The following is a 24,479-nucleotide window of genomic DNA, read 5'->3' as shown; positions in this document are numbered from 1 at the left end:
TAATTTGAGTCTCCGTAATGGAAATAGTGGACTATTCCAGTGTTCAAAATGAAGTTCCACTGGGCTCTGTATTTTGACTTTTGAATAAAGTCAGTATCAAGTGAGGGGGCATAAATTTAAGTCTGTCACAATTTATGGTTCATAGAGAATGCCACTTTTTCAGTACTCCATAAATTATGCTAAATTGCTTTAAACCACATTTTGAAGATCATTTGAGACCATACAGGTTGAATACTTCAGTTCAACTTCCATTTACAGTGGGTTAATAGTCATGTTGAATGTGTTCATATATACAAGCATGAATAATATAAGCCAAGGGTGCTTACTGTTTTGGTGAATTTCCTTCTCTAACACCTATTAAATTTTGTAATTACTAGGGTTGAAACAAGTTGAACTCATTAAAGTGTTAACAATTCCAGGATGAGAGTTAATACAAGCAAATTAACAAAGTCAAATGAGTAGTTCATATTTTTATAACCAAACTAACATCATACTTTCTTCTTTAAGAAAGACTGGTGAACTAAGAACTTCATATACTCCATATTTCCAGTACAAAGTCAAAGCTGACAAGTAACAGCACTCTACCTTAAAGAATATAACATGGGTGGCAGTTTCCTCAAATCTGATTCTTTTAGAAAAATTAGTCAAATTGTGGATTGTGGAAGTCAGGGGTGGGACAACTTTTTTTTAACAACACAACTGAAGCATGCAGACAAACGTCATATGAATATTCAAATCAGATCATCCAATGGAAATCAAGAAGATTTTAATGGCTGTTGGTGCGGAGTTAAACCGAGATGAACCACATGAATTTGCATTAAGGTCAGGTGGATCTTGATTTGATTGTGTGTCCCTGTAAGGGGCAGCTAAGAGCATTACAAATAGAGTTTGATGAGCTCGTCGCTGACCGCAGAAGGCGTAAGCACTCCCAAATCAGTAAACAGCAGGGTGATGAGGGAGGGAGGGGTGTAGTCAATTATGGGATGCTCCTGGTTGAGGTCCTCTGCAGTTTTCAGGGTGTCTGCTTTATACTGAGGAAGAAACAGGCTAGATATTAGTACAAATTTCTAAGAAGATGATCTAAAGCAGGAGTCCTGCCCTAGAGATCTACTGATCTAGAGAGTTCAGGTCCAACACACACAGCTTTAAATGTTCATTTACTCCTGAAGGCCTTCATTAACTGGATCAGTCAGTGAAGTACAAAGCCTTCATAATGCTTTGTCTTAAGCAGTGGAACATGAGGAGGGAGTGTGTTACCATGAATAATATCCTGGCACAAGCCAAAGACAAGCAATCATCACAGCCATAATGTTATTGGCAATAGCACGACCTCGAGTGTTAATACAATAGATTCGCCAAGTAAAAGTACAGCAGAAAAGCCACAAACATTGTTTTAAATATGAGCTAAGACTGACGTTACTGTAAAAGAAAACAAAACTTCAGGTTCAGTGTTTTTGTAAATACACACTCATTCTGAAATGGATACCTGCAACATGTACAAAGATGGACTAAAGCTCACCACTTCCCAGCTTTAGCGAATAAGCCAGCAGGTCAAGAGCACTGTTCTTTAATGAGTGACTGCAAGAAAGAAAAGGACTATTAAAATTGATAGTGTGTAAAGTTCAAAAGCCAGTGCATGTCATGATATGGGGGGGTATTAGTAGGCAACTTGCACATCTGTTAAGGCACCATTAATGCTGGAAGATTTGTACACATTTTGGAGGAAAATCTGCTGCCTTCTAGACAGCGTCTTTTTCAGGAACATCCATGCTACAAGCCACAATTTGCACGTATATCAACAGTTTGGCTGCATAATCAGAGAGTGCGGGTGCAAAGCTGGCCTGTGGAAAACGTGTGGCACATTATGAAGCGCAAAATACATAAATGAAGACCATGTTATGGTTGAACAGCTGAAGAACAGCTGTAAAGAATTCCACTCTCCGAACCGGATCAACTGGTGTCCGCAAATGATTAATAAGTGGTGTAAGTGGCAGCAGTAAACATGCTCCTGTCCTAACGTTTTTAGAAGAGGTTGCAGACATTGAATGAGTGTATATTTACAAAAAAAAACAAAGGTTCTTAAAGCAAAACAAAAAAGTTTTTGGACTGTTTCCAATATAAAACAAGTCAAACTGAAGCTACTAATTACTGTTTTCTGTTTTCATTGGCATTACACACACTGTCGCAATATTTTGAAAATGGACTGCCGTGTGCCACCACTGTTACTTAAGCTAAGCGATCGGTAAAGAGCGGAATGATACAGGTATAGTGAAAAAGCTGACATAAGAACACAGGTAGGACACATTTCAACCAATCAGTGGTTGAAAATAATTGTTATGTAATTTTAAATAATGAGCATTAATTAACCAAATGTGAACTAGAGATGAGATTCAAAAACAAAAAAAACTTGAAAGAGCTCACCTTAAATCTGTGAGGCACATCTTGCTGGTTGAGGGGGTAAAGACGCACAAATTTGAAACTCTCTGCCACTACGTAAAACGGCTTGTTGTGCGCTTTGGAGCATACTGCCATCTGGTAGGTTCCAATCTAAGGGTTGGTCATATGGCAAAAATATCATTTCACAGTGCTTTTATTTCACAAGGAAAACATGTTCATGATACACAATATGCATCACAATATTTAGATTTTCTGAGGTTTGTTGAGAAGTTGAAATTAACAAGATGCGCCAGCAAAACAGTAGCACCACACTTTAAAAAAGCTATGAAAAACATAATGGGCCTGACATCCAAACAATCTGTTACTTATTACTATGCAGTTCATACAGGCAGTTACTCAATGCTCTAGAAATAGTGAAGGTACCCCCCTTTTTTAGGAAATAATTTTTCAGGACTTATGTACACGACAGCTGTTACTCACGACAGGTCATGTTAAAATGATGCACAATGGCCGACATTAAAGGGGTTTTCACTTCATAATTAAACCACTAAGATGTAAACAAAGTTGAGTTGTCAGAGTGGTTTGATGTGGAATGCTCTGTTCTAGAGAAACATACAGAGTCAGAATTGTTCACTGTGGTGGTGATTGGAACCAGATGTCTGAAGTAATGCTCCTAAAAGCTGCCTCACATAATGTTATTACATGAAACAGTTACGAATACGCTGCCTGATGCCTGAAACATTGTTTCACTATCCCGTTGAGAGAAAGGTTTTGCCTAAAATGTACTTTATTAAAATCCATTCATGGTGAAGTTATACATGCAGGTTGTGATAAGGCAAAATAGTCACAAAGAAAATTTCATTTTTTATTCAAATTTACCACCGTTTACCATTACCAGCATAAAAACTCAGAAGACTGGTCACTAGTCACTGGTCATTTTGGGTAGTAAATAAAATGGTCTTTACTTGTGTTGTAGACATCACGACTTCAGGCTCCTATCACCACCACTGTAAAAAATATTTGTTTATCTAAAATCAATCATTTCACATTGAACCATTTTGAATGACTTGAATGATGTCTCAATGACTGAACTGTGCAAAATTTTCCCTTCCCCTTTCAATTCCCCTTTCAAGTCAACAGTACAACACTTAACAATCCCTTACTGACAGATATAGTGTCACAATGACACAAATCATTACTAATTTAATGTTAATGTAGCTTTGCTCTAGGCCTCACAAGTCTGTCCACATGTAGCATTCTCCTACTGATCAGCTAAAAATCTGCTCAAATACGCAATATCTGTGGTGTAATGGCCCAACTTTTCCAGGATTTCACTGAAGGTTCTAGGACAATGAGTTTTCTTATTTTCCAAGTGTTTAGCATGACTGGAAAACTAGTCTATACATTTCCAGATTTTCCAGGTTCAGGAACCCTGCTCAGAAATGTATTGGGACGTAGTGTAATATACCAGTGGTCACCAACTCTGGTCCTGGGGATCTACCTTTCTCCAGAGTTTGGTTCCAGCTATAACCTGCGGCACCTGCTTAACTTTTTCAGAAGTCCACGATTGGCTGGATCAGAAACATTAGTTTTAAGTAAGGGCATGGTAGATGCAGGTTAGAACTAAAACTCTACCGGAAGGTAGATCTCCAGGAACAGAGTTGGTGAGAACGGGCCTTTACTAATCTAGATGAAACATATCAAATATATTTTATAGCCTTCAACAGAGACATTTATAGGTGTCTACATGCATGGGACTGACCTTATTAATGATGCCTCCACTTTCTACCACCCCCTCAGCACCAACTATTACCAGGTCCACCTTCTCCATGATGTATCTGTAAACCGTTTACAAACACTCATTCATTACAACAAGATGTGTAGAAAGGTCACATCACTGACTGCTGGAGGAATTCAAAAAAATCTTCCTCTTACTATAAAAAAGGGCCAATTAAAATCATGGTACCTAATCTACATCATTAAACTCACTAGTCTTTTTTGAATATATAATGAGTATGTAAAATTAGAATTTAACAATGGAAATCCCATCTTACCCAACTGCAGCATCAAGCACCACTGTGACTGGGATATTAAGTCTTTGCAGTTTGTCTGCCATGAGTTTACTGAAGGCACAAGAGAAAAACATGAATACTTCTAATGAGATGTGCCAAAATTTTATAATGACCAAACTGACAGTGTATCACAAGAAACAGAAATGTAGCGTAATCTTTGAATTAAGCTCACCCAGCAGAATCCGGTTGCGACTCAGTGACATAGACGGTGAAACGCTTCTTATCAGCTGCAGCGCTTTCCAGAACTTTCAGCACAACTCTGGATGAGGAGTGAGTGAGGATTTTCTGCAATAAAGACAGTCGCACAATTAAATGTGCAGAAAAATACACAGTAATGTATGATCTTAAGGGTTCTAGTGTAAAATGTAATTACTGAGCTTTTTTTAATCTAAACACATTAACACCCTTGATAAACTATTAAAACAGATTAAGAAGTATCACAAAATACGTACAGCCCCGTCTTTAATAAAGGTGTGGCAGAGTTTGGCCACTTTGCCTCTAGACAAAGAAATTTTCTTCAGAAAGAGTTCTCCTCTCTCGATCATCACATTCCTGCACTGTGAAAGATCCTGTGAAGAAAAAAGAGGGTAATGTAGCAGGTTTGTTTTAGAAAAAAACAAGGTCAGACAGGTCAGTTCTAACATAAAAGTCTGTGTATTGTTTATTTATAATACTGTGTAAAATCATAGACCCCTTCATTGATTTCATTTCTAGTCAAAAAGCAGAAATGGATACTTACACAGAAGCCTCAACAACTAAATAAATTATTTTTTCTGTATTTACTGTGTCCACTCTTTGCCTTCATTACAGCTTTCATACTTTTCTGGACACTTGCTTTCAATTTTTCTAAGAAATCTGCAGGGATATTTTTCCACATCTCCAAAGTTCAGTTTTAGAAGTTGGTTGCATTTTTGGTTGGTTGCAAGAGTGGAGCTTTCTCTCAAAGATGAAATCTTTAAGTGCTGTTTATCTAATGGGGACAGTTTTGGTGGTCTACCAGGATTGTTAGGAGTCCCAATTTTTTAATCATTTTTTTGAAACTCTTGCTTTTTTCATTTATTTTTCTTTAACTTTCTTTTGCAATTCTTGATGCTCTACAGTTTTACAGTGTTGTAAATCACTCTGGACACATCTGAAAAATCAGCTTCTTAGCTTCCTACTAATTATTTGCACAGGACTAGCATCATATTGGAATTATTTTATACATTTAGCGCCAACCAAATCTTATATAATTATAAAATATAATTATTACATTTAATTATTGATTTCAAACTTTTGAATGATAGCGTATGTGTTCTACATGAAAATGAGTGTGTCTGTGCATCTGACTAACTGGATTCTCCAGCGAGGTGAGGCTGATGAATCGTAGGAAAAGTTCTCCTCCAGAGGAAACAGCCACAGAGGAATCGGCCTCCTGCAGTCGGCCTATGGCTTTGGTCAGGTTCTCCCTCAGGCCCAGGATGGTCTCACCTGTACAAGGACAAACATGACACAAAGCAGAACCTGTGTAAAAACGTGACAAACAATTGATAAAAGCTAGTGGTGAGCAGCATTTTGGTTGAATTATTGTTTCTTAAATCTATTGGTGATTCCTTAAAAAATCCATGCTGGCACTAGATTTACACAGTCAACCAGGCTGAAAATGGACTATTTACATGCAGATGATGGATTCAGAGCTACAGGGTAATATAAACCAGCTTCTGACAAGTATGGTGTGAAAGCAACAGTTTGATTAAAAAAAAAAAAAACCTACACAGTTTTCTTCTTAATCACTATGTAGATCAGACAAGACATGGTTGGTATTCAAAGTTTTGCACTGCAGCTACAAGGCTAATGTAGCAATCAAATAATGGTAGCTTAAAGCCCACCAATTAGCATTGTTGAAACCGCATGCCTACAATATGACATAATGGACAAAAGTATGGACAAAAGTATGGACAAATTTCAGGCTCAAGATGCCAGCGGCTTACTGTTTTTATTTCAGACTGCTTAACAACTCACACTTTGAGTCAGGTGCGTGATAATTTCACAATAATAATTTCACATATTCAGTGTGGTATACATTTCCTTACTTGTTCACATCTCCAGCACAAATATCTAACAAGTAAAAAAAAACTTCCGACACTAAACATGTATTGGCTGATACTAAATTTGGAGCATGGGCAAAACTGGAAATTAGATTTAAAGGGAGTTCTCCCATTTTTTATAATTTTCTGCAAAATTCAAGTGTTAAGATGTAAACAAAGTAATTCAATGTGGAAATCTCTAGAGGAGCTACAGCGAGAATTGTTCACAGAGGTCGTGATAGGAGGTATTTACTGTCCCTAAAATGATCTCGCAGAAAGCAATTACATAAAATGCTTACGAACACACTATGTGATGTATGAGACAATGTTTTTAAATAAGGTTTAGGCCTAGGACTTTTTCAAATTTACTACTATTTTACCATCCTCATCATTCCATATATAACTCAGAAGACATGTGTAGGTTCAGTGGTTGTTTTGGACAGTAAATAAAATGACTACATTTGTGTTGAAATCATCATGTCCCCTGGTTCCTATCAGCACCACTGTAAAGAAATGAGTTAGTAAGAGTTAGTCTCTCCATTAAGCCATTTCAAATCAAACCACACTGAATGACTTTGATTACACCTCAATTACTAATTTACATAGATTTTTTTTAAGCAGTGCAATTCCGCTTTAAGGCTTTGTCTGCAACTATAAAGACTCCATGAAGCGTCAGCAGATGTGTGTGTTCGTGTGTGTGTTTGAATGAGTGAATCAGGCTATCCACAGTATCCTTACTCTGATCTCTCTTCAGGAACTCCAGAAGTGAGCGTATGGCCGCAACCGCAGAGGCCACATCAGGATCCTGGCTCATTTGCGTCCTGAAATACTCTACCAGCTCTGCAGTCAAATGACACCAAAAAGAACAGTTTATTAACGATGGCTACCATGCTAAATGTCATCACATTTTGGGAGTGATTCCACCAGCTGGCTTACTGGTTTAATTATTAATTTAGAGATTTGGTCTATTTTAGTCACATAGCATGGATGAAATTTTGTTAAAGTGTTAGGACCACAAACAGAACATGCCAATAGTTAGGTTACATTAGAGTGGAGAGGGAAAAGGTTACTAATGCCACATGCCACAGACAGAGAATCTTACCAGGACCGTGTCACAACCTACCTCCTTCATCCATACTGCAAATTCCAATCTTTTCGGGCTGCCAAACCGAATGTGTGGTGCAAAAATGTACAGTATTTCCACAAATTAACCTTTCAGCTTGCTCCTACAAATATTAGGTGCTCATTCTAAGGCACGTATTGTGGCAGCACGTTGTTGCTGATGCAATGAATTACAATAACCACGCCAAAATCAGCCGGTACACTATTACAGAACAAAAACAGCAACGTATTAAACTACAGGGCGCCAACGTTTAAAATATATTTTAGAATGATTTTCTCACTAAACGACTTTTTGGACCTGTTCTTTAAAGTCAGTCGGTCTGGAGAGCCCCAGTATGAACCCCGTCGTCGCCTAGTGATTACATCACACATGACAACAACGACCGCCGGAGGAAGCGATGGCTTCAGGTAACCAGCTAAGTCACAAATGGGACAACTTCATTTAGTCTGGGCTTATATATATATATATCCTGTGAAACGAGTCAGAAGATATTTGAAATTTGCGTTTATATCTGTTTCACTTTAAGTCTTACAAGTGTTTGAATTAACGAAGCGAACTTTTTGGCGTTAGCTAGCGTAACGGCTCCTACTATCGACTGCATAGCTACGCTGGTTGACCTCAGCTAGCTAAAAACATTAAAGCATTTCATGAGTGCGTTTCTGCTTTAGTAATGCTTAATTTGGGACATTACGTTGTGTTTTTTTTTAAATCCGGTCACTCAGGAACATTTAGTGAAATAACTTGCCGATAGTTTTGGACAGTCAGTGGTACGTTACCTTAATTATTATCATAGCCTGATTATACCGGTAAGCGAAGTGTGGGCAATGAAATGATCCATCGCTGAAAATAAGTAGGTGCGTAAACTGGTGTTCCCCACTTCCTCTAGAACATTTTTTCTCTAGAACTTCAGTGCCAGGGACTCACTGCCCATAGTTGGGTACCCAGGGTTGGAGTTGAGAACCCCTGACCAAGATGAACACAAAGGACCATGGCTAAAGGAACAGGGGGTTAAGTTGACTATAAGTCTTCAGTTCAAGTCCTTAAGGGCCTGTGTTATAACAGTTTATCCTACCGAGCATGCGCATATCATTAGTACAGCGTAGTAACTTGTGTTTCAAACGCTTTGTTTTGTTTTTAATGTTACTTCAGCACATACTGAGCTTAATATTACTACTTCCCCTAAAAAGGTGATTTTGGCTATCAAAATATCCTACCTACAGTTTTAATGCTGGTAGCATTTTCTTGTAGGGTGTATTTAGGCTGTCAGAATATCTTAACTATAGTTTTAATGCTGGTAGAATTTTGTAAATAAGTACATTTAGGCTATAAAACTATCCTACCTATAGTTTTATCTACTGAACTATCTCTAAATATGTGCCTTGCTAGGACATTTCAAGAAGGTAGGGTAATTCATCAGAACACCACTGTCTAGGTTGGTGATTCCCCTCCTCAAACACCCGCTAAACCTGGCAATTAATGGGTGAATTGAATCAGGTATGTCTGATTTGGAAATTTACCAACCTGTGCTGGCCTTTCAGGAATGGAATTGAGGAACCTTGCTTTAAGGATATTTTTAATAAAAAACCATGAATGCTTACCGTTCTATGCAAAAGTAATTTTATTTATTTAATTTGTACAGTTAAAATGGCCATGCAATTTATAAATTTTTCAACATCAGAAAAATATAATTAACATATATTTAACAGAACACAGAAGCATCAATTAAATATCACATTTCTTAGTATTTAATGTGTCTACACTTTACCTTTATTAAGCTTCCATTCTTTTGGGGGGAATTGCTATCACTTACATATTTTTTCACATCTCTGAAGGTCAGTCCTGGTTGTTTGAATTTTGTGCTTCTCATGGTCTAAGTAATCCCAAATACATTCAATAATGTTGATGTCTAGACTCTGGGGTGGTCAGACCATTGTTTTTAGAACACCATCTTACAGTTAAAAGATTAATCATTTTTATGTAGAAATTGCAATTTAAAAGAGTGAGAGTTACTATTTTACTTGTAATGGCTATAGATAAGTTAGACCAATCAGAAGCAACTAAACGCGCGTTTACTGTGTATATGAGAACACCGTTGCAACCAACTGGCAGTCTGGTGCACTGTTTTCAGTGTTAAGGCCTCAGACCAGAAGTAATGGATATGCTGGTCCTTTTGGCCAAAATGCAGTCTGTAAATATTTAAAAATAATCACAATTGAAATCACCCACAATATTCACAGTTAGATATTTCCCCCAATCGTTCAGCCCTACACCAATAGCTTCTTTGTTTGATTGCTTGTTGTGAGTCCCATTTTTTTTCACTGATTTCCCTTTGATTTTTCCCTCATTTATGTAAGTTGTAATATCTATATGATATTAGATATAATATGTATGTTATATTTCATCTCCTCAGTAATATTCTTTGAAAAATGAATAACTGGCTGTTTTGATTGGAAATTGATTACATTCAATCTGAGCTCTGACTTTTGCACATTACTGTATCAAATCTAATACTGATATCCATTTAGTAGTAATATCAGTACTTATTTCACATTGAGGTTACCTTGTGTCATTTATCTCATTCAGTGTTTAACTAAATTTTTTTAATAAAATGTTAATACTAGGTGCCATGTAATGCGGTGCCACAGTCATTACAGATGAATAGCTCTAGCTCTTGGACTTCACTAACAGAACTCTGTTTTTGGTCTACAGAAGATGAAATTAGTCTTCTGGTCATTGTGGTGGATGTCAACCCAATTTGGTGGGGTCAACAGGCACAGAGAGAACCTGAGGTAATTTACATGTTTGCAGGTTTGCTTTTATTGTTGGATTGTTTGTCTCATTTTGTTTCCCATTAAGAGAAGTTGCCAGTAAATGAGAATTCTGGAGATCCACCAATGAGGTAATGACCTCTTTTAGCTAACTTTCATCTTGCTTTGATTCCTCTTAGTTCACCCTCTCAAAATGCCTGGATGCTGTGATGGTCATGGCAAACTCTCACTTGGTGATGACCAGAACTAACAAGCTGGCCATCATTGCTAGCCACTGTCAGGAGAGGTAAGACAGCTGATCTGGGCTTGGATTCCACGTCTGAGCAGCCAAATAAACACATTCCACTCTTTTGTATTTTAGAGGGACTCAATGATTGGTTGTGTAGGACCTCCCCGATAGGTGCCGTTGATGGTCTGATGAAAATCAGAGCCAGGAAAAACCTCAGAAATACAATGCAGTAGCTCACCGACAGCTAAGAGCTACATACACCACAGAACATGCTCTAATTTCAGCTTTTACTCTAACACCAGTCAGACTTTGTGCTCTCAGATATCCTATAAAGAGGTGTCATTTAAGCATCACTTAGCTGGAACCAAGCCTGCGCTGTGGTGTGTGGCACGTTTGACCAGCCAAATAAGATTTCATTAGCATTGCCAACATGCTACAGTCCCAAACACTAAAGAACAGGTTTGATTTCAGCCTTCTGTCAGTCAAACACCAGTCACTTGATACTTGCTCTGTCGAACATTAGTTTTCATTATCTAAACTTGCTTCAGCAGAGCAGCAGTTAGTCAGAATCAAACCTGTACTGTGGTGTGTGGCACTGTTTGGGTCTGTAGTCTTCTCACTAAGATCAGGCTACAGATCCAAACACCACAGAAGTGGTCTAATTTTGCAACCCTAGTAATACTGTATACTGCAAGAATATTTGGAGATGGTTTGAAGGTGTGATTGGTAAACTCTAATTGGTATTTCCAGTTATCCATGCTCCACCTACAGATGTGTTTTTTTTTCATAGCTGCTGTTGCAGTTGGATAAGCTTTACATAACATTGTCAAAAATCCCTTTGCTAATGAAAAAGTGCAGCAGAGAATGCCATTTTTATAAAAATGCATGAATTTAGAGTGTGTTATTAATTCAACACATTGAGACTCAATGATGCTGAAAAAATGCCACTATATGTGCTCCAGTGTTAGTTGTGCTGTTTGGCAAATCCCTTAGAGCTGTGCTTCTTAATCCTGCTCTTGGGTGCCTGCTCTCAGATATTCCCTGCATCAGTATAACTAACCCAGTTCATTAACTTTTTATTGATCCCTTCATTAGTTCATTTTGCCCCCTCTGTCAAATTACATTCTGTTCATTTTCTAAGTGAAAATAGGTTAACGCATCCTCTACAGAGAACAAACTTAAAGATGGCATTTTTGTGCCAATTTTAGTGCTCAACATTGCTGAGTTTAACATACTGGGAAAAAGTAAAACATGCCACATTTTATGTTTTACTTTTCCAATATGTTAAATTTAGCAAATAAACAGTAATAATGCAATAAAATGTGCAGAAATGTGTTTTCTGTAGAGGATGTATTAACTTATTTCACTTTCAGCAAGACATGTCATTTGACTAAGGGCAGCAAAAATTTTGCATACGACTGTAGCTGTTCTTTAAGCTATATTATTTATAATTCTTGTGGCATACTGCTCAAGAAAAGTGGCAAAAATCTGCTCTGTGGAGCGTGAGTGGCTGCTTATACACACAAAAATTTTCCTAACAAACACTAGAAGTCAATAGTCACCCAAATGTTTCCTGTAAGTACATCTACAAAACCTCTCTCAACACGCTCAAACCACATCCAGCTCTTTCATTGTGTGTTGTAGAACACAATGTGGCTTACTGTGAATAATAAAAATGAGCAGAACTTTACTGTGTGCAGATGTTATCTAAAATGGCTGCCACAAGTTTTGTTCATGTTTATAATTCACAGGAAGTTATACTGTGTCCTAAGCAACATCAATAAGTTTGCCCTTAGTGAAGATCTGGATGTGGTTTGAGAGAACCTTTGGAGATGTTTTTACAGAAAAGATTTGGGTCACTATTGACAGCTTGTGTTTGTTAGCAATCTTAGCCTTGTAGCTCCAGCTTTAAAGTAAAGAATCAACAAACATTTTGAACCCTAACTAATTGACTATATCTGGAGTAAGTAGAAAAGTGTGTAAATGTGTTTTTTGTTTATTTATTTTTTTTTGCCAAGCTGTTCCTTCAATAACATGCTCTAAATTAAATGTTTTTAAATATGACTTGTATGCTACAATTTCAGGCTCAGACTGATTGTCGTCTTTTTGTCTTCCTTTTCCTCCTGAAGTCACTTCTTATACCCCAGCAAGCACTGGAAAGCAGGTGATATCGCTGGAGATGATGCATCATCTGGTAGTGGGGATGGCAAATATGAGCTCCTATCAGTGGCAAATGACCTCATTGCTGAAGAAATCAGGAATCTCATGGCCAGAAGTGAGTTACATAGCCTAAAAGTCCCCCAAAAATCATTTAATATTATAGCATGTATTAGAGCTAGGCTGGTCTTGCATGCACCCATGAATACAAGATTCAGTACACCCCTCTGACCAAGCACACCACGCTACTCCAATAAGAGTCCTTGGGTAAGACTCCCAATGCTGCATTCACCTACCATATGTAACTTATTTAAATTGTAAGTCTCTCTGGATGTTAATTGCCAGATGCATATATTTAATCAAATTTTGATATCAAATATTGCAGTAGCTCTCATCTCTGTGACTAAAGTGTGCTTAAACATTAACAAAACACCTTTTGTTCTTTTATTAAAGCACAGGTGAAAGGTCACCAGACAGACACCTTATTGGCTGGATCCCTTGCCAAAGCTCTTTGCTGTATCCTTTAAAATTTGAAAATTAGCTTCTATATTTACAATTAAAATGTAAAAAATTTATATTTTAAGTTATCTTACAGTTCATGCTGAGTGTTGAAACAATATCTTAGGAATTTTCTTGACTGGGTGACACAGATATTCATCGGATCTCCAAAGAATTGGATGGTAAGCTTGTGTTATTCATTTAAAAATAAAACTAGGCCACCTTGAAAACCTTTTACAGTGAGTTGAGTAATGATTCAGTTTACATAATTATTTGACAGTGTTGAATGACTACCAAAATATGTTACATATTGCGCTTTGCTGGTTTATGCACTATTTTAAAAAAGGTGCCTCAAAGAGTACTTTTAGCAGTGCCATAGAACAGGGGTGCCCAGTCCAGGTCCTGAGATTTACCACCCTGCAGAGTTTTGAAATCTCCAGAGTGATAAATCTCCAGGACCAGGATTGAGCACCCCTGCCCCAGAAGAACCACTTTTGGTTCCCTAAAGAACCATGCTTGAGAAGAGATTTGTGGGAGTGAAGAACCTTTTAAAGCTTTACAGAACCATCACCTATAGAAAAGGTTCTATATGGGTTTAAGGGTTCTTCCTAGGGTGCGTTCAGAACTGGTAACCAAAGACTTGTAAACAGACCAAAAACAGAATGAACCTCTTCTCCTTTCTGCAGAACCTCTTCGGTACATGGAAGACAGGCACATACATATGCATACATACAGTAAGCCACTCAAGGCTGCCACAGGAATTTCTTCCTGCATTGCGTTGTGCAAAACCACGGTAACGTAGTAAGTCTTGTGGTATATTGCTTTAATATCACAAGACAGATAAAACAAGACATAAAACCAACAAGCCCAGACAGAACAGAGAACAGCCTGATTCAGAAAGTTTGGTGGATATTATGATGTACAATAACTGTGATAAAATCTGCCCAATTAGTTGTGACCTTTTACTCGTATGACTTTTGTTTCCATCTTTTGGTTCAATGTTAAATATGTTTGTGTGAACGCTGAGAAAACCAAAACTAAACAGCAACAACGTATCCTCTTCTGCTCTGACAGAGGCTCATTACATTATCGTAGCGTGAGCTGCTGCAATAATAACTGCAGACAAGGAATACTAAAGCATTTGATTTTGTCACATGGACTGCAGAAAGTATTTTTGACAGGTTTTGACATTGATTGGTTAGATTCAAAGTGGTGCCTAATTAAACCAATCAGTCATAAAGAACTAGAGCTCAAGTAAGGTTTATTTTTATTACTTTTTTTGCGATACAAGTAGACATTAAGTGTCTTTGTTTTCATGTATCATATTAAGTGATCAGTGACCAGTAGGAAAGGTGAGTGTTCCCAAACTGGGCATAGTAAGGCAGCACAATGACAGATTTCCGTTGGAGGGTCAATAAAGTACATAACATAAATTAAAACTATAATAGGCTAGTGAAAGTGTAAATAAAAGTTAGGTTGTTTAATGGTGGCAAACGTGAATATAGTATAACTGAACCAAATGGAAAAGATACAATGTCACATAAACCCCAACTCTGGTGTAGTCCTTAGCAAACAAATTATTTGTGAAAACAGTTGTAAAATCGTTACATTATGTGGAGGTTCTTCAAACTTTTAGAAGGCTCTTCACACTCTCACACATTGTAAATGATTCTTTAACAAACCATACATTTAATTTTTAAAGGAACCTAATGTGGTTCTTTTGTGGCAGTCCACAAAGAACCATTTCTGGCACCTTCATTTTTAAGCATATTGTCAGTCTTGCAACAAAAAACAACTCTGTTTTTTGTATTTTATACTTACCATAACAAAACCTAAAGGTGTAAATATTTGACCTCAGGTCCAAATTGAAATATCAGTGTTAAATTAGAAGCAAACAAACTAATAAATAGGCAAACATAGGAGGTTGTTTGATGGCCATAATCATCATAGTCATTTCCAGCTGTATTTTTGCCTTGCCTACTTGTTGTAGAAATGCTTCTGTAGTAACATTCTCTCTTCAGTCCAGCGATTCAAATAATTTGTTTCTTTCTTACTTGTAGCTGGGCAAGACATGAAATCAAGGATATTGGTAAGCACCTTGTTCCATTTTGGTTGTGCAATTGATAATGACTACAGTTCCTCTAAAATGAATAATTTAATTGTACTTTGCAGGTGGTGAAAGCGGCTGAGGATTGTGCTCTGCAGTACATGAACTTTATGAATGTAATTTTTGCTGCACAGAAACAGGTATTCATGAAAACAGTTTCATTTAGTATGATTATTATGATATTTATTGAACCATTTAATAGCAGAGGATATTCTCACAATGGCTGCTTTCTCTCCTCTCATTAGAATGTCCTGATTGATGCATGTGTGTTGGACTCTGACTCAGGCCTTTTGCAGCAGGTATGTTTTTTTTATTATAGAAAGATTTGGCTTCTTGCCATCTTTGTAAGTTAAAATAATAAACAGCTTTTGAGGAGTCAAAATCCAGACAAAAATTAGGCTCATTCTTAGTCTACTTCACATTGTTGATTGATGATTGGCCGTTGATTTTAGCCAATAAGTTGGACTGGTTGCCTATCTATTTCTAAAGACTTCATCATTATGATGTCAAATCAAATGGCAAATATGTTTTATTTTGACCTCATTAAAGGGCAAAATTAAAATATAACCATTGCTACATCAGTTGTAAAGATGCCTACTCACCTCCTACATTTTTGCTGCAGTAGTCTAGTGAGTGTGAAATTTTCCAGTTTAACTAGGTAAACCCCCTTCTGCTGATGTGTTTTGAAGGTGGGTAGAACTTTTTTAAATCTGTAAGCTCTTCAGGTCGTGTGGGTGAGTTGTTTCTTTGGGAATCCTAGTGGTTGTTTAATGAATTTGCTCAATGCGAACTGATGTGGGTGATGTGATGCTGCACTACAGAATGTAACATGACACATAACATATTAAATGCTAGTTTTATGCCAGAATGCCATAAAATAAAAAAGTAACATCTGTTTTCACAGGCTTGTGACATAACGGGAGGCTTGTACCTGAGGATACCGCAGAAGACCGCTCTAGTGCAGTACTTATTGGTAAGATAAATAGTTATAAGTTAAAGTCTTCACATACATTCAGACTGGCTATATGGTCAAACTTCTTATTATCCTGTTTACATCCTATTTATTTATTTAGATTTGAAATTCTGAATGTGCTGTAGCTTTTGTGTAGTTCCTTCACAGAATAATAATAATTTCATATAATAATCAATTTTAATATATATCATAGGATGAAGTGAGCCCTAGGCAATTTCAATTTATAGATAATAAAGTAACCATAATAGCATTTTTAGAGCTGTGAAAAGCTAGGTCTTACATCACACTATGCAAGACACTTGATAATTTAAATTGCATATTGCAGTCCTACGACGCAGTCTGGATCTGATATCAGCACAGGCTTTTTACCGAAGCATTCCACTGACCACCAGTTGCACCAACGGTCACTTTACTCTAAGCTGCTGGAACTACTTTTTTGATGGGAGAAATTGCCACTGTTAAAGACAAAGTATTTGAAATAATGTTCAGAATTTACTTTTTTCTCTACTTTACTAAACCTGGCAACACTTTATTTGAAGGCTACTACATACTGACTTCACACAATGCATAAGCACTGCATAATGTTTTTATGAGTGTATACAAAAGATGTTTAATGAAGTCAGTTGGATTATATGGCCCTTGAACTAAAGTGACTGACAGTTTTTTCATTTATAACACTTTTTTGAAATATTATTCCCAAGTAATTGAACTTATAAGGCAGAGGTCTAAATAAGAACACCATATGTCATATTTATGTGCATATTTTCCCATATGTTAGTATCAGTGGTGGACATTTTGTACTTTGGTACTTTAACTCAAGTAAAAATATATATAACTGATATAATGCTCTTAACTTGGCCTCCACCTTATACGTTTTATGACTTGGGAATGATGTTTATAAAGGAACAAATGTCCATCACATTAGTTTAAGAGCCCTAATGTCAATACAGTGTCATTTACTTTATAAAACATCTTATGTTGTCTTGCGAGTATTGAGAAATGGTTCATAAATACCAAAGTATTGCTTTTTAAATGTCATTCAAAGCTTTTGCATGTGTTATGAAGTCCCTGTGTTTGTGGGTAGCTTTTACATAAAGTGTTTTCAAACACTTGAGCTCCTGCTTTTGTGAAAAACACTACTGTGACTGGTCGCTCGACCCTTTGTCACCTGCACTCTGCACCTCTGGTTGGAACCCCTGCAGGCTGCAGCTGGTGGTCTCTCTGACCGAATCACAGCTGTGATGTTATTTGCGATAACATACTTCTTCTCATGTTCTGTTTCTTAAATGTTACATATTGTTTCTCAGTTCCACTTTATATTATGCAAGTTAATTGCACTTTCCATTGTGGTTCATTCTTCATGTGCTGCTTGCTTGAAGGTCATCCTTTTCCAGCAAGAGCCTGTATGCATCCTGTTGTTCTTTTACCCTGTCTCGTCAATGTTTAACTCAAAAGCAAATCTATTTGCTGTAGGGGTGGGCGATATTTATTGTTATCTTGACAAATTCTGTCACATTGCACTATTCTGAGCATTACAGAGTATTTAAAGAACAGTATGTAAAATGAGTATTTAAAACACTGTACAACTGCATATTGATCATAATTGTCCTGTTCAGTTGGATTTTGTGCAGTGCATTAAATGAAATGTTGAATAATGTTATATTTTTGCTGTATCACCTACTGATAACTTGTTTTTTGCACAGTGGGTGTTTCTGCCAGATGCAGACCAGCGTTCACAGCTAGTTCTTCCTCCACCGGTGCATGTGGACTACAGAGCGGCCTGCTTCTGTCATCGTAACCTTATTGAGATCGGCTATGTCTGCTCAGTGTGCTTGTCAAGTATGTCTCTCACTGCTTTCTTTATTATGCTAGAGGACAGAATCCCAAAAGAATTAAATATATGTCTGCAGAATTAAGTTATGCTGATATTATCCAGTAGTGTGGCTAAACAAACATTCTGCCTGGTTCTTTGCTAATAGCAAGCCATTAATCAGCCAGACCAAAATGTATGGTCTGTTGAATAGTGATCACTGGTTATATTTAAAAAACTACACAGAAACAGTTGGAGGAGCCACTGATTTTGAGATTGTAGGAATAAATATTTTGTTCTTCTATTGAATGGGTTCAGCAAGCGCATGAGCTTTGGTGTGTGTGTGGCACGTTTGGCCTGATAATTAAGCTCTCGTTAGCTTGGCCAAAAGGCTACAGTCTTGACTGGACAATACAGATGACAGAGAAAGAGTGTAGTGTTTCAAAATTATGCTATCGTTTTAATGTTAATGCCTCTTTGTTTTGACATTCAACAGTATTCTGCAACTTCAGTCCTATCTGCACAACATGCGAGTGAGTACTTGTAATGTTTTATTATATAGTTTCATTTTGAAGTGAAAATAAGTTAACACATCCTCTACAGAGAACACACTTCTGCATACGACTGTGTAACCCAAGATTGTTGGCCTTGTGTTCACAGAGTTTGCTGTATGGTTAATTTATCAGATTTTTTTCTTATTAACAGGACTGCTTTTAAGATTCCATTACCACAGATGATGAAACCGAAGAAGAAGAAACTTAAAGCTGCAAACTGATTCCACTGAACTCTAATATTAATGTGTATTGCTGTTTTATTTTGATGTGAATATTTTCATAGTACTGAAACAAAACTCATCCTGAAAGTATGTTTCAGACATTTTCAAGTTTTATCTGTTAAATTTGAAAACGGAAAATAATCGGAAGCCAGTGAACTGCTTCTGGCTCACACTTTTGTACTGTAAATAGTAAATAAAGTTTGTATCTTTATTGTTATGCTTTCTAGTGTATTCTTTTGCAGCAAATATCAAAGGCGGTTTAAGAGGAGCCTGGCCGCTTCCTATTTCTCACGTTATATTAAAAATGACAGCACCACGCCAGAGGGCACTCATGAGTGTGTCCCAAATGAATGGGCAGAAATGGAGCTAAATGGGCAAAAAAACCCTTAAACTTGTTTTTAACAATTTGTGCGGGACCTTCTTTTAATTTTAGAAAGTAGAATGATGTATACCGTTAAAACAACACAGAAAATGTATCTTTCCATTTTTCTACAGCAAGATGTTTTGGGCTGTAGGACACTAGCCTTACAGCTACTGAGTGCTGATTGGTTGGTGAGCTGATCAGCTCATTGGCTGAATGAAGCGGTTTGTGCTCACTGATGTCATGAACCTACATAAGACACATTGCAAAGCCCTGTAACTGGAGTTTAAAAGCACCAAAAAGTAAAACAGTAGTGTTGAAATATTGTATGCTGTTCTATTTTCAGAAAATTTGTTTTTCAATGTAAAAAATTAGCATTTACAAACTACGATTTTGCTCCATAGGAACCCTTTCATTTTGAAGGCTGGAGCACTCTGACAAACCCAGAAGATATTACTGAGTGGCAGTGCTCCTCACTGCGCATTCTCTGCTGAAATTGTGCATTTTCAGTAAATCTTAATGAAAGGAACAAAAGATACCTGATCTAAATGATGTCAAAACTTGTCAATTTTAGGTCTGAAAGATAAAAAAACATGAGTAGCAGGTATAGTAAAATTATTGATATTCATCTATTCAGCATTAGCAGCTTTTAAATGAGCTACAGTTGTAGCCAATACAGACTTACATATTCATGACAGTACAACCACGTACAATGATTTCTTTTCTGGTCCAAGTTTAACATGCACTTCTTTTTTGTGTTATTGGTGAGAGACGTAGACCACATTACCCCTTGGAGCAAAATGCTTTTATTTCTAAACCACACCTTCATCACTACACATGCATTTCTTTTCCTCTAAGTTTAAATGCATTTAAATATATTTTTATTGTTCCCAACAATAGAAAAGGGTCAATAGCTCCATAACCACATAAGATTGTGTCAATTACTTTGAGCTATTTAAAATGGATTTTTAGTTGGTACAAAACTAACTGGTGCTTAGTTAAAAATTGAATTTTTAGTTAACTGGTAGTTAACATGAGTACTTTCCAATACTTGTTCTATTAACAACGAACATATCTGTAAAAGTACAATTATTTCAAATAATGAATTAATTCAAACAATTTGATACTTACTTCTATGATGTCTGTCTGTCTGTCTGCCCTGTGATGGACTGGCGACCTGTCCAGGGTGTACACTTCCGCCCAATGACAGTTGGGATAGGCTCCAGCACCCCACCGCGACCCAGAAGGGTAAGCGATTTAGATGGTGTGTGTGTGTGTGTGTGTGTGATATGACATATTTTGACTTTTTTGTACGGCCCCTTAGGAGTTCCGTATTGTCGCGCTTAAACGGAGTGGATGATTTGATTGGACAGCTGACACGTTAGCCCCGCCTCTTTTTAAGCACCGCTTGATTGACACAAATCTCAAACAGTCGCTGCTGAGCAAGAATCTCCAAGCACTCATCACCACCAAACGAAGAACTGAAAAACTCCTCAGAGCAAACGGTGTTGGTAGTAAATAAGTCAGAATTATTACACTACGAGAGCTGACAAAGTGTTATTAAGGAACAGTTAATTCAGACACACAATGTCATGATCTTCTGGAGGGTGGTGCATTTTTTTCATTCCTGAAGCTGGAAAGGTTTTCAGATAAGATAAGATAAGATAAGATAATCCTTTATTAATCCCACAACGGGGAAATTGCGGTGTTACAGCAGCACAGAAGACAGAGCAGCAGGAAATATACAAACAATATATAAAATAGAATAAACAATAAAAATATAAAGATATATGTATATGTACAAAAATTACAAGAAAAATATACAAAGTATTAAATTTAAATTTAGAAATGTAGAAATGTATGTATTGTAGTGAGTATTGCACAGTGAATAAAATAGCAAATAAATAAACAGTAATAAATGGAGAAATATTGCACTTGACATAATTGCACATAATGGTGGTAAACATATTGACAGTGATCCGCAGTGAATATACTACGCATGGTGGATTGAGATATTGCACACAGTAAAGTGCTGTGGCAGTGATGTTGAGAGTTCTTGCACATGGAAAGTAATTGTAAACTACTGTCTACTGAGTGCCGTGACTGTTATAGAGTCTGACAGCGGCTGGGAGGAAGGACCTGCGGTATCTCTCCTTTACGCACCGCGGGTGCCGCAGCCGCGGTGCGTGAAACAGTTTAACTCTGCAGAAGATCAAACTAAGAGCTCAGTGTGGCTAACAGGCAGCTCTGTTAAACATGTTTACTGCGTTTGCTTACACTCATTTTCAAACTTTGTCTAACGATAGATAACATTATAGAACAACGTTAATATCAGTAAGAAAGTTTAGTTAATTTTTTGCCTTTGTTACTTTAACAGTCAGTTTGATCACTTAGTTAGATTAAACCTGACTGTAGACGTTGCATTTGCAGTTAAAAATCAATGTGTGCAACAGGGGCGTCATTAGACCTAATTTACTGAGGCACGCGCCCCAGTAAATTCACAGCGATAAAAAGTCAGTAAGAAAGCCATAAAGCTTTCATCCTGGATTGCTGAGCTCAACAGAAGGACACGCCCCTCGAATTCACTACTGGCACTACATTTCCCATAATGCCCCAACATCTTCCCCAACGCTTGAGCCACTGACGTTTTCAGTCACAGCCAATTTGTTTCGGTGTTCAGCATGAAGTAATGGATATATTTTAAAGGAAGTCAGCTATGCAGCAGACAAGGTGTAATGATAGCTCATAGCCATATGATTTGGTTAGCCACTAAAGCAAAATTATTAATTCATTTAGTAAAGGCATCAGCTACGTTAGCAAAGCCTTTATTTATGATAGCTTGTAAAAGGTGCACTGATAATACAAGCTTCCAAAATGACGCGTGTCGCGATAGAGCTTGCTGATATAAAGTAAACTACGCATTTTGCTAGCCTGTGTTATCTAGCTAGCATGAACTGATGATGCAAAGACAAAATCACAATTTCAGGTGTAGTTTAAACAAATTATTTCACATGCATGTTTGGGACAATAATATTAAAACGAAGTGTAAACCATTAAATTGAATAAATTACGTTTTTTTTTTAATGTGAAGAAGGCTGTGCCCCTCTTAATTCTGCGTGTGCACCAGTACAACAAGTAGTCTGGTGTGTAATGATAAATAGGTGCAACATCTCTCGCAGTGTAAACATATAAGACTGCTCTAATCACACAGTGTAAAGTGGGCTTCGTGCTCCTGTTTTCTCAATTCTTAGATGTAGTCAACCCAGAAAACTCCAGTTTATTGTTTGCACATCTTTTCGGAAGACTGAATGTGATGTGATGAATGATAAAAACTCACTTTTTAAACATTAGACTTAATTGATTTGGGAAAACCCTTTACATTTGAGCTCAGGCAACCTCAGAGAACATATGGACCAAAGGCTATTTAAAATTTCATATATGGACATTAATGGGTGAAGATACACAGCCACACCACCTTCAGCTGATGTTTCTGTTCATATCAAGTAGCATGTTAACTGTCACTGATGCTGTGGACATTCTCTCCTTTCAGTGACTACTCTTGTTTTTTGGATGGGGGCATTATCATCCTGGAAGAGGCCACTGTCATCAAGGTAGAAATAATAGTATAAAAGTGATTAGTCAGAATAACTTCGTATTGATTTTCAGTGATTCTTTAAGAGGACAATTGGACTCAATTTGTGTCAGCAAAATGCTTCCTACAGCTCAGCAGAGCTACTGGAACCCCTTGCTGTAGGGGTAAAGTATTCAGACCTGTATGATTCTCTTGATGTACGCTGCACATGCATTTTCCCACTTGGGGAGAATATCGCTGTTGTCTGAAGAAATCTTCATATCTCCATTTTTGAAGTTTTTTTGACATTTCTGACATAATTTTAAAATGCCTGTTACCCTTTACATTGTGTGTAAATTTTATGATGAATGGATCAAAAGAAATGACCCAAAATTACTTGTCTGGAAAAATGTCTGGTTCGTTTGACTTAGATTAAAAGTTAAGTATGTTTTTTCCTTCTCCTGTAATCATTTTGGAGATACAAGGTTTTCTTCCGACAACAGCAATATGATGAACTATGACTCATCTGACCAGATCCCGGTTTTCCACATCTCTGTAGATGAACTCTTAAATGGTCATTCGTCTTTGTTATGAGGGATTTATCCCCTGCAGTTCTATTGTAATATCCTCTCTGTGTAGTTGTAGACAGACTGTTCTTGCTGAGAGTCTGCTCACATCCTGCACTGACATTCTCACTCACCTGAAGAACAGCTGCTCTTACATATCACACTAATGCATGAGCATCTCAGTCACTGAATGTGTTTTTTTAATCACAGTTTCCAGCCCTGTTTACTGATGTTTTTCCCACAGATCTAAATGCAGTCTTTGTGAATGAAGCTCCTCTGTGCTCCAATAATGATCCCTCTTTCAAAGTCACTTAGATCTTTTCCTCCTGACATCTTCATCCAAAATCAAGGACAGTGGTCTTGCTCAGCATTTATACATGCAACAGAACATTATAGGATTTTAATAATAATAATAATTAATAATTTAATAATTGTATCATGCACCTGTCTGGAAGCATCTGCACCTGTTGTGTTTCTCCATTTATTCAGCTCTTTCCTCTGATTTGTCAGTCATCTATATATGTTTAGTTTAATTTGTATTGCAGCCAATAGGCAGAGTAAGAAAGTGTTCAGAAAAGATGTAAGGAGTCTGGCAGGTGCAGGTGTCACTGTTGTCGGTGAGTCCTTGAAGTCTGGTATTACAGAAAAATTTAATTGTGATGCAGAAATGTAGAGGAAACTAATTATACAATTGTTTGGAGAAGGTAACTGAAAGGAACTCTGAATCCAAACACTCTTTACAAGAGCAAAGAGCGGAATATTACATTGACAGCCATGCTGGACTGCATGCAGAGCAGGGAAAATTGAAAAGTGACTCTATAAAGTCTAAACACAATATCCAACGTCCCCATGATGTTCCAGATTACAATACCTAGGAGGGAGTGGAAAATGATTGCTGCCTCACACAACCGAGAAAGTCATGGTCTAATGTAGTTTATGAATGGGTTAAAGAGAAAAACCCCACCGCACACTCATTTTGCTGTCAACATAGATATCCAAACAGCAG

General features: G+C 37.2%; 2 protein-coding genes across 2 annotated transcripts; one reads left to right on the top strand and one right to left on the bottom strand.

Moving 5' to 3' along the window:
* On the bottom strand, positions 1 to 8,026 carry eif2b1 (eukaryotic translation initiation factor 2B, subunit 1 alpha). Its single transcript, XM_036597961.1, has 9 exons — positions 7,659 to 8,026; positions 7,274 to 7,375; positions 5,803 to 5,939; positions 4,922 to 5,038; positions 4,642 to 4,754; positions 4,452 to 4,520; positions 4,160 to 4,235; positions 2,422 to 2,547; positions 1 to 1,031 (listed from the first exon to the last, which is right to left on the bottom strand). Exons 1-9 carry the CDS (start codon positions 7,669 to 7,671, stop codon positions 876 to 878), a joined length of 909 nt encoding a protein of 302 aa, XP_036453854.1. The 5' UTR covers positions 7,672 to 8,026; the 3' UTR covers positions 1 to 875.
* Positions 8,017 to 19,192, top strand: gtf2h3 (general transcription factor IIH, polypeptide 3). The gene is made up of 13 exons (XM_036597962.1): positions 8,017 to 8,065; positions 10,368 to 10,447; positions 10,606 to 10,712; positions 12,785 to 12,930; positions 13,266 to 13,328; positions 13,463 to 13,492; positions 15,371 to 15,399; positions 15,483 to 15,557; positions 15,663 to 15,716; positions 16,322 to 16,390; positions 18,094 to 18,229; positions 18,697 to 18,733; positions 18,906 to 19,192. The coding sequence occupies exons 1-13, from the start codon at positions 8,056 to 8,058 to the stop codon at positions 18,973 to 18,975; spliced, it is 906 nt and encodes a 301-aa protein (XP_036453855.1). The 5' UTR covers positions 8,017 to 8,055; the 3' UTR covers positions 18,976 to 19,192.
* The last annotated feature ends 5,287 nt before the right edge of the window (positions 19,193 to 24,479 follow it).

This window comes from Colossoma macropomum, unplaced genomic scaffold, assembly GCF_904425465.1.
Source record: "Colossoma macropomum unplaced genomic scaffold, Colossoma_macropomum, whole genome shotgun sequence".
NCBI classification, from domain to species: domain Eukaryota; kingdom Metazoa; phylum Chordata; class Actinopteri; order Characiformes; family Serrasalmidae; genus Colossoma; species Colossoma macropomum.
This window is presented reverse-complemented; position numbering and strand designations above follow the sequence as displayed.

What these genes read in the sequence shown, in the direction of transcription:
- eif2b1 (XM_036597961.1), bottom strand. An exon ending in GTGGAGGCATCATTAATAAG is followed by an intron (nt 2,548 to 4,159) that starts GTCAGTCCCATG and finishes ACCAACCCTTAG; the next exon opens with ATTGGAACCTACCAGATGGC. An exon ending in ATGTGCCTCACAGATTTAAG is followed by an intron (nt 1,032 to 2,421) that starts GTGAGCTCTTTC and finishes TTTCTTCCTCAG; the next exon opens with TATAAAGCAGACACCCTGAA.
- gtf2h3 (XM_036597962.1), top strand. An exon ending in CCTTGCCAAAGCTCTTTGCT is followed by an intron (nt 13,329 to 13,462) that starts GTATCCTTTAAA and finishes TGGGTGACACAG; the next exon opens with ATATTCATCGGATCTCCAAA. An exon ending in ACTCAGGCCTTTTGCAGCAG is followed by an intron (nt 15,717 to 16,321) that starts GTATGTTTTTTT and finishes CTGTTTTCACAG; the next exon opens with GCTTGTGACATAACGGGAGG.